Below are 17703 nucleotides of genomic sequence, written 5' to 3' on the forward strand. Positions count from 1 at the left end.
AGGGTAGCGCCCCATATTTAGACGGTCATAACAAGACCATGTATTAAAAATATTAAATATATTGACTTCATATTCTACTTGAGCATCTACATCAACATTCCCGATAGCAACAAAGGTCAAGATGCTCCAGGATTGCCTGGCCCAGTCACCAGATATAAGCATTATTGAGCAGTTTTGGCGGTAGATGGAGGTTATTCCAGATGATTTTATTTGAGTTTAGTTGAGTAATTTCACAGATATATATATATATCAGATATAGTATAGTGCTCCAAGCTCATGGAAGCCGTAATTCTTCTAAATATTTATAATATATAAGCAATTCTGAGGCTTCTAGTATGTCTTAGCTTGACGAGATCAGTCAAGCTACACAATGTGAAACAAAAAAATACATTTTGGAGCCATTCCGAACAACTGATTAAATAATCAAGTGTTGGTTATCTGGACGTGTCACGAGCTGTACGGTGGTTTTAATTTGGTAACAGGTAGCCGTGCTTCCGGTTGGTTTGAGTGGAACTTGATGCGGTTGTGTTGAACTGTTAGGTTGTGTCAATAAGTTAAAAAGGTGGACGACACCAATAATGAGAGGCCCTCGCAGTACTTGAAGAGGCAAAAAGGTACGTGGAAACATGAAATGATCCCTCGTGACAGAGAACACTGTCTTTCATCCGTTTTTCCGTTAAAGCTCGGTGGCGATTTTATCCCCCTCGCAGTTTATCAACATGAAAAATGTTATCGCTGTGCTTCGGAGATGATGCTCCCCCCAATTCGAAATGCCACCGATTTTTCCTTTGCCTGCCAACGTGATATTATTCGCATCCGTGTTTTTTATGCAACATTGTTCTCATCTATTCTCGCCACTGTTTGAAACTACCGTATAAAATTGCACATCAACTGTTTTCTCGGTGACATGGTAGAACTTGCCCTTCCTTTTCGATGGCTGTCCGCATTATACATCAAATCTGCAATATATGCCAAGCAGCAGTTGATAAACTATATACATCACAGTTGGTCTGTTGAGTTTTGTTTGCTGCTTTTGAAGAATTCCGTGTTATCATCCTATCGTCCAAACAGTTAGCAGGCTGTAGCGTTAGCAAGCTAACTAGCTACTTTATTCCTAGTAACACGGTAATAACAAATATCACCCATTGACGTTTATACCTTTACATAACACTCCCACTTTAATTCATCAATGTCGATGTTTTTTTACGCGGAGATGAATACATTTCGACGACATTGTCATGGGAGAGTTTGACGGCATAAAATACTACTTTACTGTACTTGTGTTTTCTCCTCGAAAACCAAAGCAAGATGGACTCTCATTCAGCTTGTCAGTCTGCCGGAGCAAGCAAGCAAACATGTTAGGTGATTATCTTGGACAGCACTGGATGTGCAAATACGTCGCATAGGCGCCCGCTAAAGTCACAAATCCCGTGATGCTACCGAACGAGGAGCTCCCCTACAGACGATAACAGTGTTACCTGAGAGCTCAGCTAAATCTCTTCAGGGAAAACAGGCAGTTAAAATGTACCTGCTTGGGAATACAGTTGGGCCTAGACGTTTTGTTTTGGTCAGATGACTTCACTATTGAAGTCAACTATTGTCAGATAAGATAAAAATGTCCCTCAAATGTGTGAGCCAATGCCATCTTTGACTATTCAGTGTAATGCCATCTATTCTGCTGTCTTTCAAAGATCCATGTCATACCTGATTGAAAGCGGTATCTGTTTATTGCTATCATTCTTGCATGACGGGATTATCATCATCACAAATGCAGTGCGATTTCATGACTTGATTACCTCAGGAAGTACCTTTGGGACAAACACATATGTTCTGAAATCACTATTTCATCAACAAAACAGGGCATTACGAATAATTCATAAGGTTGGGTAACTTGATCACATGAATCCATTATTTCTCAATTCAAAAATTCTAAAAATACACGAGTATTTTGCTATACACTACCTGCTAATATCCAAAATACATTTTCACATAGAGATACGCCGTATGATTTACGAGGTTTTGGGAATTTGATTATTCCAAAGGTAAATTCCACCAGGTGATGTTTCTCTTTATCAGTTTGTGGGGTTAAGCTGTGGAATAGCTTGGGACTTGAACTGAAGCAGCAATGTCAAGACATTCACAGATTCCAATGTCTATTCAAATAAAGTATCTGGTTACATACAATACAGAGAGATTCAGGTATAACTGTGTTCATGTTGGATGGGTGATTAACTGTCATTTTGTCATTGCTGGTATTCGCTGTGTATCTGGTGTTGCCGACCATTGAAGTATTTGTATTACTACGGCTGGTATTAGAAATCCCTTCACATGTATAAATATTAATAAATGCTGCTTTTGGTTTCCATTGAATTACCCTATAAATATTGGGGTGGGGGGGGGCGGCACCGTGGCCGAGTGGTTAGCGCACAGACCTTACAGCTAGGGGACCAGGGTTCAATTCCACCCTCGGCCATTTCTGTGTGGAGTTTGCATGTTCTCCCCGTGCATGTGTGGGTTTTTTCCGGGTACTCCGGTTTCCTCCCACATTCCAAAAACATGCTAGGTTAATTGGCGACTCCAAATTGTCCATAGGTATGAATGTGAGTGTGAATGGTTGTTTGTCTATATGTGCCCTGTGATTGGCTGGCGACCAGCCCAGGGTGTACCCCGCCTCTTGCCCAAAGACAGCTGGGATAGGCTCCAGCACCCCCCGCGACCCTCGTGAGGAAAAGCGGTAGAAAATGAATGAATGAATATTGGGGTGGGATTTAATATGTTTTACTTCTTCCCACTCCATTTCGAGCTTTCAATGTGTTGCTTGATTGTGCTGATTGTGTGTATCTTGTTGTATGTTTGTGACAGTGCATTTCATTTTTTCATTTTTTTCATTTTGTTGTTTTGTTTTGTTTTTTGCTCAAAATAAAATGACAAACAAACAAACCTCAGAAGATTCCATCAATTTAGTTGTGAATTATTTGTTTTCACATAGTAGACATGTATCATAAGACCAGGCATGGGGTCGAGGTGATCAGTTTGTTTTTGTTGTGGATGAGTGACTGGGTTGAATATCATGTATCAAACTGTGAGGATGTCAAATGAAATCAAAGTGTTATTGGCATTGTGCCTATCTTGGAGAAGCAGCCAACAGCATTAGAATACATTTAATTATACTGTGGAACCCGATGATCCTGATGCCCCTTAAACTGCCTGACCGATGTCAACAAAGGCGGTTGTAGGCATAGCTGAAATCAAAAGTGAAACTAACCATGGCTGGCACATTTACTTAGCGACGCAGTGGCGTTTCCTTGCTAGTTAGAGGCAGACTAAGCGAGAAGAGTCGCCATACCCTGTTGGCTGCAGTGAAGTGTGGAATGCATTTTGCTCTAAGGTATACACGTGGTCCTCGGGTTGCATAGGAGTTCTGTTCCTACACGGTGATGATGCAAGTTATGTATAAGTAAAATAAGTCAAAGAGAAAGAACAAATACAACAGTACACTTAGTTATTACGGTCACTTTCATAGGGGAAGATGCTTTAACATGCTGAATGATAACAATCCTCATCCATACTATGGCTGTCATAGGCGGACATTGAATACGAGAGCTAGGAGTGACAAAACTGTGACTTCAGTGCTGGTTATTGCTTGCTCAATTAAAAGAGCAGCCGCCGTCTTTTAAGCAAGGTGAAGTGCCTCTCACCATCTCCCCCGCACACAAAACTTTGATGTCAAGTCGGGGGTCGCGTTTGCTCACTTAAGGAAGCGAGGAAGTATTCAAAGCGTGCGCGGTTACAAACATAGAGAGCTGGCTCTCAAACCCAACTAACGGAACGTACCAATGTGGTTGGGTCATGTATGATGTGCCGTAGGTTATAGAAAATTGAAACGTATTCCGCTCTTTGTTTTTTATGAGTTGACTGCGCATTCATCCACACAAGACTCCTACTTTTTGGCCTGTCGATAACTTTAAAAAATTTAAGTCAGTTCCGCCATGAATGGACACAGGAAAAGTAGTATATTCAGTTCTGCTGGTAGCTTAAAACAAACCAAAAAAAAACAAAAATCAGGCATTGATTTTTATTTATTTATTTATTTATTTTTGGCATGTTGGCATCAACCTGGTACCAGAGTGTCAGTTCCTGTGTCAACCCTACTGTGCCCGTTTTAATGCCATGTAACGAAGCAGTAGCTCTATGCTGCTCTTTATCCAATTAAAAAAAATTGACAATGAGTGCTGTTAAATATATCGCATTAATGACGGTAACTCATTTATTTCATTAATTACGTAACATTTTTTTTTAGTGTAATTAACACATGTGCACCCGAGCACAGACTGCAGACGGTAGATGCATTCAGGGACACTCTGAACATCACAAAAATGGCTTTGTAATGCATGTGTGTGTGTGTAAATAAACAGGTACTTTGTAAATAACAGTCACCCCGGACTCGGTCCTGCGGTCCTGATCCAATTCGTCTTGTTGCAAAGTGCCACTCACAGTAACCACACTCTAGTAGCCCCGCCTCCACTCTCTCCGTTCATTCCACTACAGAACCAATGAGCACAGGCAGATGCAGAGTGAAGCCTCTTGTCATCCAGCCTGTGTGGCACAGAGAGATCAGCAGATGAAACACACACGCATACATGCACATGTTAATTTATTGATGGCGTCATAATTATTGACCTCTTTTATTATCAATTACCATGACAGGCGTAGTTAATCTGTGTCATTTTTGGCTTCCTGGAAGGGATTAATTGGATTTACATTATTTTGATTTGGTTACAGTCGGCTCTTCCGGAAGAAATTAATGATTCTAACCGAGGTTCCACTGTATTTCTTTGTAAGTGTGCCCTGCATTTAGCTTGTTGTTGTAGTCCAACTCCTGATTGATTATCTCCCGTTAATTTATGTTATTTACATGCATGGTCTTAATGTGTATAATTATGTTGTCATTAGGTGTGGGAAATACAATGAAGGGTGAAGGAAGGCATAAGGAGCCACCTGTTGTACGGGAGGTCACTGGAAAGCGGCCGAAACGTAAATGCCTGCAGTGGCATCCTCTGCTCTCTAAAAAGGCACTGGATTTCTCTGAGGAGGAGGAGGAGGAAGAAGAAGATGAAGAGGAGCTGAAGAAGGTGTTTTTTCAACCTTTACCACGTGAATGGCGTGCAAAGCATATTGTAGTTCAGATTGTATGAATGTACTGTATTTCCAGCAGCCGCTGCTGTGTGACCAGGAACTGGTGTCTCCAGCCCAGTGCAGAGGCACACCAGAGGAAGAGGAAGAGGACTCAAATGAGCAGCGGGCTCGCAGGCCAATGAATGCCTTTCTTCTTTTCTGTAAACGCCATCGCTCCCTGGTGCGACACGAACATCCTCGGTTGGACAATCGTGGGGCCACCAAGATCCTGGCTGACTGGTGGGCCGTGTTGGAACCCACGGAGAAGCAGAAATACACTGACATGGCCAAGGAGGTAGGCCAACTGGTTGTTTTTCACATGCATGCAGTATGACTGAATGTACTATGGATCCCCACACATTCCCCATTTTCCAGGACTCCATAAATTCACATAATTTTTTTGTCTGAAAATGTGATGTACTATTCATTCATTCATACATTTTCTACCGCTTATCCTCATGAGGGGTGCTGGAGCCTATCCCAGCTGTCTTCGGGCGAGAGGCGGGGTATACCCTGGACTGGTCAAACAACCATTCACACTGAAATTCATACCTATGGACAATATGGGGTCGCCAATTAACCAGTGGCTAATAGTCTAAAAATAAAGAAATCATTTCAAGAAATGCTGCAAATGTTTGACAGACAGTATGAATGGCCTGCAAGAAAATACATGTCACAAACGAGTGAACGATGATAGTGCAATATTTCCTTTACCATATCATGATTTGGTATCATAATTTTTTTGACTTATTAATATTAATATATTTTGTTGCCACAAAACAGTAATTCATTCATTCATTTTCTATCGCTTATCCTCACAAGGGTCACGGGGGTGCCGGAGCCTATCCCAGCTGTCTTCAGGCGAGAGGCTGGGTACACCCTGGACTGGTCACCAGCCAATCACAGGACACATATAGACAAACAACCATGCACACTCAAATTCATACCTATGGACAATTTGGAGTCGCCAATTAACCAGTGGCTAATGGTCTAGAAAATACAGAAATCATTTCAAGAAATGCTGCAAATGTTTGACAGACAGTATGAATGGCCTGCAAGAAAATACATGTCACAAACGGCAATTCCACAACGTCACAGAGTGAACGATGATAGTGCAATATTTCCTTTACTATATCATGATATGGTATCATAATTATTTTGACTATTAATATTAATATATTTTGTGGCCGTATTCAACCACAAAACTCATTCATTCATTTTCTATCGCTTATCCTCACGAGGGTCACGGGGGTGCTGGAGCCTATCCCAGCTGTCCTCCGGCGAGAGGGGGGGTACACCCTGGACTGGTGGCCAGCCAATCACAGGGCACATATAGACAAACGACCATTCACACTCACATTCATACCTATGGACAATATGGACAATTAACCTAGCATGTTTTTGGAATGAACATGCAAACTCCACACGAGGGTGGGATTGAACTCGGGTCTCCTAGCTGTGAGTCCGGCACACTAACCACTACTCCACTGTGCACCCCCCGGGATGTGTTATACACTACAATATTTACACATAAAAAAATTTTTAATGCAGAAAGACTATATAGCAATTTTTTTTGGCCCTTCATATTTAACCTTATCCAGAATTTTTGTCATTTCAGTACAAAGAGGCCTTCATGAAGGCTAACCCGGGCTATAAATGGTGTCCTACCACCAGCAAACCGGTTAAGAGTCCTTCATGTCAAACAGTTTGTAGTCCTCGCAAAAAAGTGTGGTCCTGCGCTTCAAACGCATCCAAGGACTCGCCTGCTGCCAAAAACATACCCAAAACTGATGTCCCACAACTGAACTTTGCTATGGCTGGTACGTATGAAGAGTTCTTTTTTCCTGTTGTGTTGGAGTGTGTGTTGAACATGGCATGTTTTGCTACCTCTGTGTGTCATGATTAGATCCTACAAAGATGGGAGGCCTCAGCATGCTGCTGTTAGCCGGCGAACATGCCCTTTCAAACAGAGAGGTAAGCACCTTCGACTCAATCCTTTTTATACACGTTTGTCATTTTAGAAAGCAATGTTTTTTAATTATTTCAAAAAGTATTGCCTAAATACATGCTTAGCAGCCATTTTGAGTCAACAAAAAGCCAAACATCTCACTAATAAAACCTTGGCTAGCATAAATAATTCGTTCCGGAAGTCAGAAACAGACAACTGAATCAATTTTTATAAGGAAAATAAGGATAAGGATAAGGATATAAGGAAATACAGCTCACTGTGACATCACAGGGAGCTATTTTTATTTTTATTTTTATTTTTATTTTTATTTTTATTTTTATTTTTATTTTTATTTTTATTTTTTGGGGTGTGGACGAGCATTAAGAGCCATCCCAGACTTCATTCAGGGCCCACTTCCAAATTTGCAAACCTCATTATCTGACAATTTGACATTGTTTAATACGATAATACAACATTCTAACAACATTTATAGGTCAGAAAAGTGGAAAGAGTATAATATCATTTTTGTCTTGGCAGTCATCTGTACCTGCGACGTCTGACAGAAAAGCATGCGGACAGTCGGCTCTCTTTCAGCTTGCAGAGGTGAGTTTGTTAACTTGGCATGTATGTCTTCATTCTCCTAATGGGGACATGCAGTATCAAATTCAGGTAAAGCTTTTTTTCTGATGTTTTATTAGCTTTATATTCAGTCATCAAGCATATGCAGGTGATCATCGGTTTTTATTCACAGTATGACGTTCCGTTGGCGCAGTCTAATAATACGTAGGCGGGTTAATTGCTTGGCAGCAAGTAAAAGAAAGTGAAAATGAAGAGTGGATATACATGCACATGTATATGAAGTTGAAATTATGACTGAAAGATATATATAAAAATACACCTAAATTGCTAACAGATCATATATTTTTTTCTGTTCAGATGTGTTTAGCATCCGAAGCTGGCAAGATGGAAGCAGTGACTTCTCAGCCAGGAAACGGATCATCCACCGCTTCTTTCCAACAAACAAAGGAAAAGCTTTTGATAAAAGAGGAGAATTTGGACACTGCTGGTTGCCGCGTCTCCTCTAACATGATATCACCTTCCCTTTCTGCTACTTTGACTAAGAACATTTCCTCAGAACTTAGCCAAAGTCAATGTGTCAAAAAGAAGAACACGAAAGACAAGACGAAAGACGAGTTCAATGACAGTCAAGAAACTCTATGTTCCGCCAAAAAAGTTCTCAAAAAGCATAGCGGTGCAGAGTTAAATGTGGATAATGTCGCCTGTGAAACTGAAACAGTGGCTCAAGGTCTGTGGAGGGATTTGGAGGATCCCAGGTCAAAAATCCAGAATGTCTCGAGTGGGTCTTGCTCGCCTAAGAAGAAGAATAAGCCCAAAATGAAGACTGTCAAAGACCAAGACGAGATGGATGACGAGAGTATTTACAGTCCTAAGACAGAAACTGAAGAAACAAGTATAGGAAGCACACAAGTTCAGCGCAGCACGGAGAAATGCCAAGACGTCCCCTCCAGTGCGTCGCCTGTGAGGCTCAAAGAAGACGACAGGAGCGAGAGGCCCGTTGAAGCAGAGTCCATCCCAGAGATCCGCGGTGCAAGGAAATCTGAGAGGACCTGTAAAGGTGCCTTGTACAAGACCCTTGTTTCTGAAGGAATGCTGACCTCGCTGAGGGCCAATCTCGACCGTGGTATTTATGTTTTGACAAATACAGTAAAGTCTCGTTATATCGATATTCTCGGGAGTCGGAAAAAATACTGATATAACCGGACTATCCATATATCCGATCCTGCGCCAAACTGCATTAAAAGTGGGCAATAATGCACTCGACATTGTTCTATACTATAGAACAATGTCGAGCAGCTTAAATCAATCTTTGCTTAAGGATTTCAATACCAAAAAAGAACACGGCGAACGGCTGCTTCCAGTCAACTTTATTTTTCACACTTCCACCACCAGAGCACAGCACACACACCAGCTATGTGGGGCGGGTTGAGCATGACCTGTGAACCAGGAAGTGCGGGAATCGGTGTGTGTGCTGCGCTCTGGTGGTGGAAGTGTGAAAAATAAAGTTGACTGGAAGCAGCCGTTCGCCGTGTTCTTTTTTGGTATTGAAATCCTTAAGCAAAGATTGATTTAAGCTGCTTTTGTATCGATATAAGCAGACCAAATTGGCTGGTGGGAGATGAAAAGGGCATCGTAGTAACCGGATTATCATAATAACCGGGTATCGTACTAACGGAACTAATTATATCATAAAAGACTAGAAATTTCCCGGGAAATGAAAATAGTATCGTAATAAGTAGTAATTCATTATAACCGATATCGATATAACGAGACTTTACTGTATATATAACCGATGTGTTCACAATTTCTACTTCAACAATGTCAATGACAACGTTGCGTTATGTCTAGGTAAAAGAGGTGCATTTCGTGCTCCTGAACACGAAGCAAACTGGGGCGATGATAGCTGGACAGTTCCCCAAATGGCACCTAACAACACCAAGAGACTGAAAAAGGCAAAGTCCAAAGATGACTCTTCACAGGGGTGAGTCCTATGGTCCCGTTCATCTAATTATGGTACAGTGTTGTTTTCATTCATTCATTCATTTTCTACCGCTTATCCTCACGAGGGTCGCGGGGGGGTGCTGAACCTTCCTCACCCTTATCTAATACTCGCGTGAAGAAATCAAAATGTATCCTGAAACCAGTTGACAGATCCATCTTAAATGCAAAAAAATAAAACATTTGCAGAGTATATCATAAACACACTACATATTATGAAAAAAATACCTATGGTGCTAGCTAATTTTACTTGGTAAAATCAAGATTTTTATATCTACAAATAAATATGAAAATACATACTTTCAGAATAAAATCCTTCATACAACCATGAAAAAGTGAAATGTAATATGTGAGAATGAAATTCCATATTAGTGCAAAATTAAAAAATTGATCTTGAAATAAGCCCCAATTAATCTTACACAAAGGCCTTTATAAAAATCTACTTCTTCCACAAATATGCTCATTTGCGAGGAGACGCGAGTTCAATTCCACCCTCGGCCATCTCTGTGTGGAGTTTGCATGTTCTGCCCGTGCATGCGTGGGTTTTTTTCCTCCCACATTCCAAAAACATGCTAAGTTAATTGGTGACTCCAAATTGTCTATAGCCCCGCCTCTCGAAGACAGCTGGGATAGGCTCCAGCACCCCCGCGACCCTTGTGAGGATAAACGGTAGAAAATGAATGAAGTGCTCATTTGATAACATCAATATTTATGCTGGAGCCTATCCCAGCTGTCTTCAGGCGAGAGGCGGGGTACACCCTGGACTGGTCGCCAGCCAATCACAGGGCACATATAGACAAACAACCATTCACACTCACATTCATACCTATGGACAATTTGGAGTCGCTAATTAACCTAGCATGTTTTTGGAATGTGGGAGGAAACCGGAGTACCCGGAGAAAACCCACGCATGCACGGGGAGAACATGGAAACTCCACACAGAGATGGCTGAGGGTGTAATTGAACTCGGGTCTCCTAGCTCTGAGGCCCATGTGCTAACCACTTGACCGCCGTGCAACCCAGTGTTGCTTTAATATATATATAATTCATGTCAAAGTATTCCGAGGTCAATCCCACCTTCGGCCATCTCTGTGTGGAGTTTGCATGTTCTCCCCTATATGTGCCCTGTGATTGGCTGGCGACCAGTCCAGAGTGTATCCCACCTCTCGCCCGAAGACAGCAGGGATAGGCTCCAGGCACCAGTCATCAGCTATGACCATGAAAACTCATTACTGTACATAGTATATTCACAGGTATGTTACATGGTCATTAATGTCAACTCTGATCTCACCTCATCAGACAACTTGAAGAAGAATTTGAAAAGAAATTCAACAGCCTCCCGCAGTATGATCCAAATATATTTGATAAGAAGGGGTCTGTTGTCACAAAGAGGAAGAAGATGGATTGCTCCTCTGTCCAGGAGGAAACTTCCTGTTCCAAAACAGGCAAAGGTAAGGAAATATAATGAAGATTTTCTCCAGTCAGTGTCTTCTCCCAACTCATGTGTGGCTGGAATTTCTAAATGCATGTTCTCCACTCTTGTGTTGTTCAGGAGCAGTTTATTCATTTGTTCTCAAAAGACATTTTGTGGACTCCATAACATAGCATTTTCCATGTTCTTTTTTTTTTTGTTTGTTTTTGCTTTGTTGTTCTGTATTAGGACCATCACAGAAAAAGACTTCATTCCACAAGATTGTTAGGAAGCACAAACACTCAAAGAAGAAAGCAGGTGCGGTAGAAAAAAAATGTCATCTAGAATGTTAATATTCATAATATAAAACATCATCAATCATTTTGTTGCATACTTTCAAATGTTTACCGAACACAAACATTATTGATATAATAACAAACAATCAATACTGCTTTTGCTCCTTGTTAAGAGAATTGAACCACAGTTCATCAATATGGATTACTGTATTTGTGCAGCCATCAAGTGGAAGGTTCTAATGAGGCTCTTTTTAACAGCAGTGGGACAGAAGGATTCCACCATATCGACTTGCGCTTCAAAAGACAAATCATGTGCCCCCAATGCCATAATGTGCCCAGACGTGCAGGGCACCACCTGTGTGGACATGCTGGTCGGTAGCCAGAAGAGGAAGGCAAGGAAGACAAAGATCACTCACTTGCTGCGTATGACGAACGGCAGTGTATCTCAGCCTGAGGGTTAGTGTGTTTAATGTCATTTTTCATCATCTCGCCTGCATTACAATAAAGAAATTGTTGATCGACCACATTACGTCCTGGTAGACAATACAAAATGATCTTATTATTGCAAATCGTAACCCATTTTTTTCACCAGACAGAAAAACCAATACCAATATGTTCCGATCTTATTTTTACAGCAATTATTGGACATGTCGTTGAAAGACTGTCTCAAAGCTCATTTTAGCACAGAGTTTGCTGGATATTATTTTTTGTTTTTGTTTTCCAGATGACAAAATGATGGATCTAAACCAGGTGCAGGAGAAGAAGCCATTACCCCAACTGACTGTATGCCATGAACAAGGATACTACAGTGATTCCAGACCAGTGGAGATGGGCACTGGAACTCAGGAGCTACCTGCTTTCTTCAGTCTTGCTGCACTTGCTGAAGTAGCGGCCATGGAAAATGTTCACAGGTAGGAAGTCATAGCATAGCATAATATTATTGTATTTCAATAATTGATGGTTAATGTATTTCAACCCTGTGTATGACTTTTATCATATTTTCTGGACAATAAGTCACTTTAAAAAAGTGTCATAAAAGGGAAGAAAAACTTCCAGTATATAAGTCACAATGGACTATGAGTCGTTTTTTCCCTGCATTTATTCTTCTTCTTAATATATTTCAGACATGGATACTGTTACATTATTCTTTCTCACATATACACTTACAATACAATACACTTACAATATCTATTTATATATATATATATACACACATACACGTACACATACATACATGCACACACACAACACCTCATTACTACACATGTCTGAAAAGGAGCAGGAAGAAGCAAAGCTTATTAAATCCTACCCCTTCACGCCATAGCAGTTACCAATACAATATGTGATTTTTTTTCCACACATATTTATGATCGAGTTATCATCAGAGCGAGCTTTTTTTTTTTTTTTAGAAATGTCTTGGTGTGGGGCGGCACGGCGGTCTAGTGGTTAGCGTGCAGACCTTGCGTGCAGTTCAATCCCACCCTCAGCCATCTCTGTGTGGAGTTTGCATGTTCTCCAGGTACTCCGGTTTCCTCCCACATTCCAAAAACATGCTAGGTTAATTAGCGACTCCAAATTGTCCATAGGTATGAATGTGAGTGTGAATGGTTGTTTGTTTATATGTGCCCTGTGATTGGCTGGCGACCAGTACAGGGTGTACCCCCCGCCTCTCGCACCAAGACAGCTGGGATAGGCTCCAGCACCACCGCGACCCTCGTGAAGATAAGCGGTAGAAAATGAATGAATGAATGAAATGAAGCAGAGTGAAGAGGCGACACTAGCTAAAACTGCAGATAAAGACATCAACCATTGCAGCATCATCCATCCATCTTTTTCTATGCCACTTGTCCTCCAATTAAATGCTTTGCTCAGATTAAATACATTGCAGAAAATGTACAAATATATATTTTTTTTATTTTAAGCTCACATTGGCACATGTCTGCATATTTCTTGAGTATACCTTTTGGGTTAAGTTGCTGTGTGATGACTTAAGTGTACTTTGTAAGACACTGTGAGTCAGAATGTTACATTGAGTAATGACCTCCTGTAATTTTCAATGGGTTGACAAACTGTGAGTGCACTGATATGCAGTCGCATATAGGAAAAAAAGTGTAGTTATATTCCAGAAAATATGGTAATCAAACATTTGCAAAAGTAAATATTCTGCAACACAGCTTCAAGTCAGGTTGTAATTCTAATTTGATGTCCTGTTTCAGAGGCCAGAAGGGCTTAGCTGAGAGTCAGAAGAGAGAGCTATCCCAAGCTCCTGTCCTCATCTTTTGCGCTGATCAGTGAAACTTTGCTGCTGTCGAGGAAAAGCTACGTGGACCATGGCAGCATTTTGTTTTTTTTTTTGTTTGTTTGTTTGTGTGTGGCAAGCTCGCTTTACAGGAATTCAGTACGTGAATTCCGTTGAGATCTGGTTCCTTGGTGGAGGAAAGTGACCCTGTCGTTTTTTTTTCGTCCCCAACCTTGTTCCGCTCTTTGTGGTCCCTGAAAGCCTTTGGAAAGAGGTAGAATGCTTTTCCTCTTCCCCCTTTAGATACTGTAACTGGGTCTGCCGAAGAGCCGCGCTGTACTGTATGTTGGTTACATGAAGAGATTATTGTCAGGGTTTTACTTTTACAGTGGCCTTTTATGAGGGTCAAAGGTTGCTTTTTAAACGTAATGCAAGTTTTTAAAAAAAAAAAAAAAACAGAAAAGGCCAAGGTTTTCGGAACCTCTTTACCTCACGCAAAACCTTCTTTGATAGAATGAGATGTCCCATCAAATGCTACTGTTCTAGGCTTTAACTCTAAATCCTGTTACTTTAGTTTTTGGCTGTAGTACACTAATATGATGTACTTTAAATATGAAGGAGACTAATGTATGGCATGTATATACTGTAAAACAGTATGCCGTCACTATAAAGAATTTACTTTTTTAGCTGAATACACCTGCACGTATTGTGTGCATTTGAAGTAGAGTTATTTATGGTGGAAGGTGTTGGGCTCCTCCTGTTCCCCTTATCCCGTCAACATAGCCTACTTACAGTAGAGACAGTAGGCCAGTACCAGAATGACCTGCTTGTGAGGTAAAAAGTGATATTATAGCTTTAAAGCTCATATTCACTATGTTCCCTAGTGGTTTTTTTTTTTTGCAATGCAGGGTTTGTGTAAACATTTTTGAATGGCGGAATGCATATTTTTGTCAATATTTCACATTATTCCACTTTGCGTAGCATTTAGAGAGACAAATCAATAGTGTGTATATTTACAATTAGCGTAATTGTCGGTTGTTTATCATATAAACCTTGCACTAATCTGTCGCTGCAGGTAATCTTGAAAAAAGGGTTATGAAATCCCTGGTCTAAACCAGACAGTGTTTGTATGCCACATCCTGTCTCAGAATGACTGAATACGTGAACACGTGCTTCAACATTATACACCGGTGGATACTTTGTATTGAAATGTTTTATACTTGGTGGAAACGAAAAACATGGACCAGCTGTATCAAAATTCTTTATGTGATAAGTTGTCACTCTCTGATGTTATTGTGTACGCCAAACATCACATTTCATTGAAAAAAAAAAGCTAGTTATTTTTAAAAAGTCATTTACTTATAGTTATAACTTACTTTCCGATAACAAATTTACTTAGTCACCAGGCAAAGTAGCTAGTTAAAGTTTGATAGCGATAATTCTTGTTGACTAGCTGTTTAGCTTTCTGTGTAGTCGTAGTGGACAACAGCGGCGACATCCAGGCACATATCCGTGCATAGTAATTCACCGCATTTCACTGTCAATAACTGATGGCATTGATAAAACTATGTTACCCATTACCGGAAATCGGTAACTGCGTTATTTTTATTGATTATGGCCCATATTTATTCCATGCATCCGTCCAGTTTCTATCGCTTATCCCGTTTAGCATCACAGGGATGCTGGACGTCTATACATGGCGGACTACACAGTGGACTGGTAACCAGGACACACATAGAGACAGACAACCATTCACACTCACATTCACACCCTCACTGATTGGGTACCCCCCCCTCCCCCGTCCCTGCAAAGAAGTCAGGTGACTCAACCACTACACCTTCTGTACATCCCAGTTTGTAGTTTTTGTTTTGTACTTTCGACTTTTTCTGTTCATTCATCGTGCATCATTCCATGTCTGTGCTGAAATATCGGGCGTATACAGTACATCGAAACGGTCGTTGAGGGAAAAATCACTGAGCTGCAGAATTGTCGTCTTCCCCAGAGTTGTTACAACCTGAAAGAGCTTTTTCACTCCCTAGCAATACTCCTCACTCACGTACCTGTTTGCTCATTTCTTTAGGCCCGATACGTAATTGAACACATTTTTTGATTCAGTCCCATGTAAACGCTTATAACGCTTTTATCGACTGTGTGTATTTGCATTTATAAATACGGTAGTTTATTTGCTTGGAACTAAAGTACTTTTCCTAGGGTCACGTTTACTACTTCATGAAGATTGTCACAAAAGGTCAAGCTTAAAGTTTTAAATGCTTTGTTTTGTATTAATTTTGAAGCTGCACTTCCCAGAATCTGCCCATAAAATCTCATATACAGTAAAGTCTCGTTATACTGCTTACGATACTATTTTCATTTCCCGGCAAATTTCTAGTCTTTTATGATATAATTAGTTCTGTTAGTACGATACCCGGTTATTATGATAATCTGGTTACTACGATGCCCTTTTCATCTCCCGCCGCCCAATTTGGTCTGCTTATATCGATACAAAAGCAGCTTAAATCAATCTTTGCTTAAGGATTTCAATACCAAAAAAGAACACGGCGAACAGCTGCTTTATTTTCAGTCAACTTTATTTTCACACTTCCACCACCAGAGCGCAGCACACACACCGATTCCCGCACTTCCTGGTTCACAGGTCATGCTCAACCCGCCCCACATAGCTGGCCAAACACATGCCTGCAACAGAAGAACCAACTGACATAGCATACACACCTTTTCCAACGAAGACACAAGCGTACAAATACGACAGTCGACAGTCCGGTTATATCGATATTTTTTCCGACTCCCGACAATATCGATATAACGAGACTTTACTGTACTATGTGTAAGGTTTCAAATAGGTTAATTCATTCGGATATATGTGTTTTAGATACTGTGTACAGTATATGTGTGTGTGTGTTCTTACAAAGACATTCCAGAATTTTATTGGTTATTTTTGAGAGAAAAAACCCAACAAAACACCCAGAAAACAAAAAAATGACCCAAAGGTTATTGTATCTGAGTGAGATAAATATTGGAGAAAACCAAGCGAATTTTAGTCCCGAATCTCTCCAAATCTTGAAGGTTTTGAGGCTGTCGCTTGGCAACTTGAAGTTTCAGCTCCATCCACAGATTTTCAAGTCTTATAAGCCACGCCAAGGGTCTTAATGTTCTTCATTTTAAGCCACTCCTTTGATGCCTTAGCTGTATTTTGGATCAATGTCATGCTTAGAAGATCCATATACGACCCATCGTTTAGTGTTCTGGCTTAGCCCGGGAGCTTCTCATTCAGTATTCTACAGCACTTCCTCCCCTTAATGTTCCGCCGATAATAAGTCAACATTTACTTCTATAAAGTGAATTTGTTTTCAAATTGCCAAAGAAAAGGGAATATTAAAATGGTAATTAATTTTGAGAAAGCAAAACAGTTTTTTTTCTAAATATATAAATCTGCAGGCAGGTATCGCTATCGCTCTTTCCATTCGAATGGGAATCCTTCAGTTTTTGATGTAAAAGGGCACCACTGAATGCTTGTTGTAATGTACAGTATTTGCACCTTATACCCAACCCAAATATCAATACGGTGAAGTAAGTATATAATTTTACCTACTCTATAGAAATTGTGCATATAAGTATTATACTTGTGAGAATTACTTCCAAAAAAAAAATAGCCATAAACTCTTATAAAGCCTTCTCCTTGCATTTTATATGTAGAAAACAAGTTTATATAAAGTCGGAAATTACTATATTAATGACCTGAGATAACTAAATGACCCTTTTGTGCTAGTACTGTCTTCTTGAATGTAGTCATTTTTACCTGTATTTTTGTAATTCAATCTTGATTGTACTGTGCTATTCTATGAAGGTGTACCGATCGGAGGAGGGTGGTGTAGTTTGACAAGCAACATTTCTTGCAGCCAGATAACTGCAGAGGTTTGAAGTCAGTGACGGAGGCGTAAGAGGGGCTCAATCACACTGTGTGTGTGTGCGTGCATGCGTTGCTTTCATGTTTTTGTTTTTTTTTCCTTTTGCAGTACAAATGAAGTTGGTTCAGGTCGGT

The 17703-nt window shown here is 40.5% G+C and overlaps 1 protein-coding gene across 4 annotated transcripts; it reads left to right on the forward strand.

Moving 5' to 3' along the window:
- Positions 1-466: 466 nt before the first annotated feature.
- On the forward strand, positions 467-15989 carry bbx (BBX high mobility group box domain containing). 4 transcript variants are annotated; one of them, XM_058087540.2, is made up of 13 exons: positions 467-614; positions 4954-5132; positions 5213-5470; positions 6794-6995; positions 7082-7149; positions 7661-7726; positions 8060-8825; positions 9551-9683; positions 11000-11151; positions 11361-11429; positions 11666-11863; positions 12132-12318; positions 13624-15989. In XM_058087540.2, exons 2-13 carry the CDS (start codon positions 4968-4970, stop codon positions 13700-13702), a joined length of 2343 nt encoding a protein of 780 aa, XP_057943523.2. In that variant the 5' UTR covers positions 467-614; positions 4954-4967; the 3' UTR covers positions 13703-15989. The 4 variants fall into 4 exon arrangements, with proteins under 4 accessions (XP_057943523.2, XP_057943525.2, XP_057943524.2 ...); XM_058087542.2 differs by having other exon boundaries at positions 11669-11863; XM_058087541.2 differs by having other exon boundaries at positions 5216-5470.
- The last annotated feature ends 1714 nt before the right edge of the window (positions 15990-17703 follow it).

The sequence above is a fragment of the Doryrhamphus excisus genome, linkage group LG21 (genome assembly GCF_037039965.1).
Source record: "Doryrhamphus excisus strain RoL-2023G ecotype Guam linkage group LG21, RoL_Dexc_Guam_v1.1, whole genome shotgun sequence".
Taxonomy (NCBI): domain Eukaryota; kingdom Metazoa; phylum Chordata; class Actinopteri; order Syngnathiformes; family Syngnathidae; genus Doryrhamphus; species Doryrhamphus excisus.

Excerpts from the sequence above, each read along its gene's own strand:
- bbx (XM_058087540.2), top strand. The coding sequence starts at position 4,968 with ATGAAGGGTGAAGGAAGGCATAAGGAGCCACCTGTTGTACGGGAGGTC. Across the intron at positions 7,150-7,660 it reads ATGCCCTTTCAAACAGAGAG|TCATCTGTACCTGCGACGTC; the intron begins GTAAGCACCTTC and ends TTGTCTTGGCAG. Across the intron at positions 7,727-8,059 it reads CTCTCTTTCAGCTTGCAGAG|ATGTGTTTAGCATCCGAAGC; the intron begins GTGAGTTTGTTA and ends TTTTCTGTTCAG.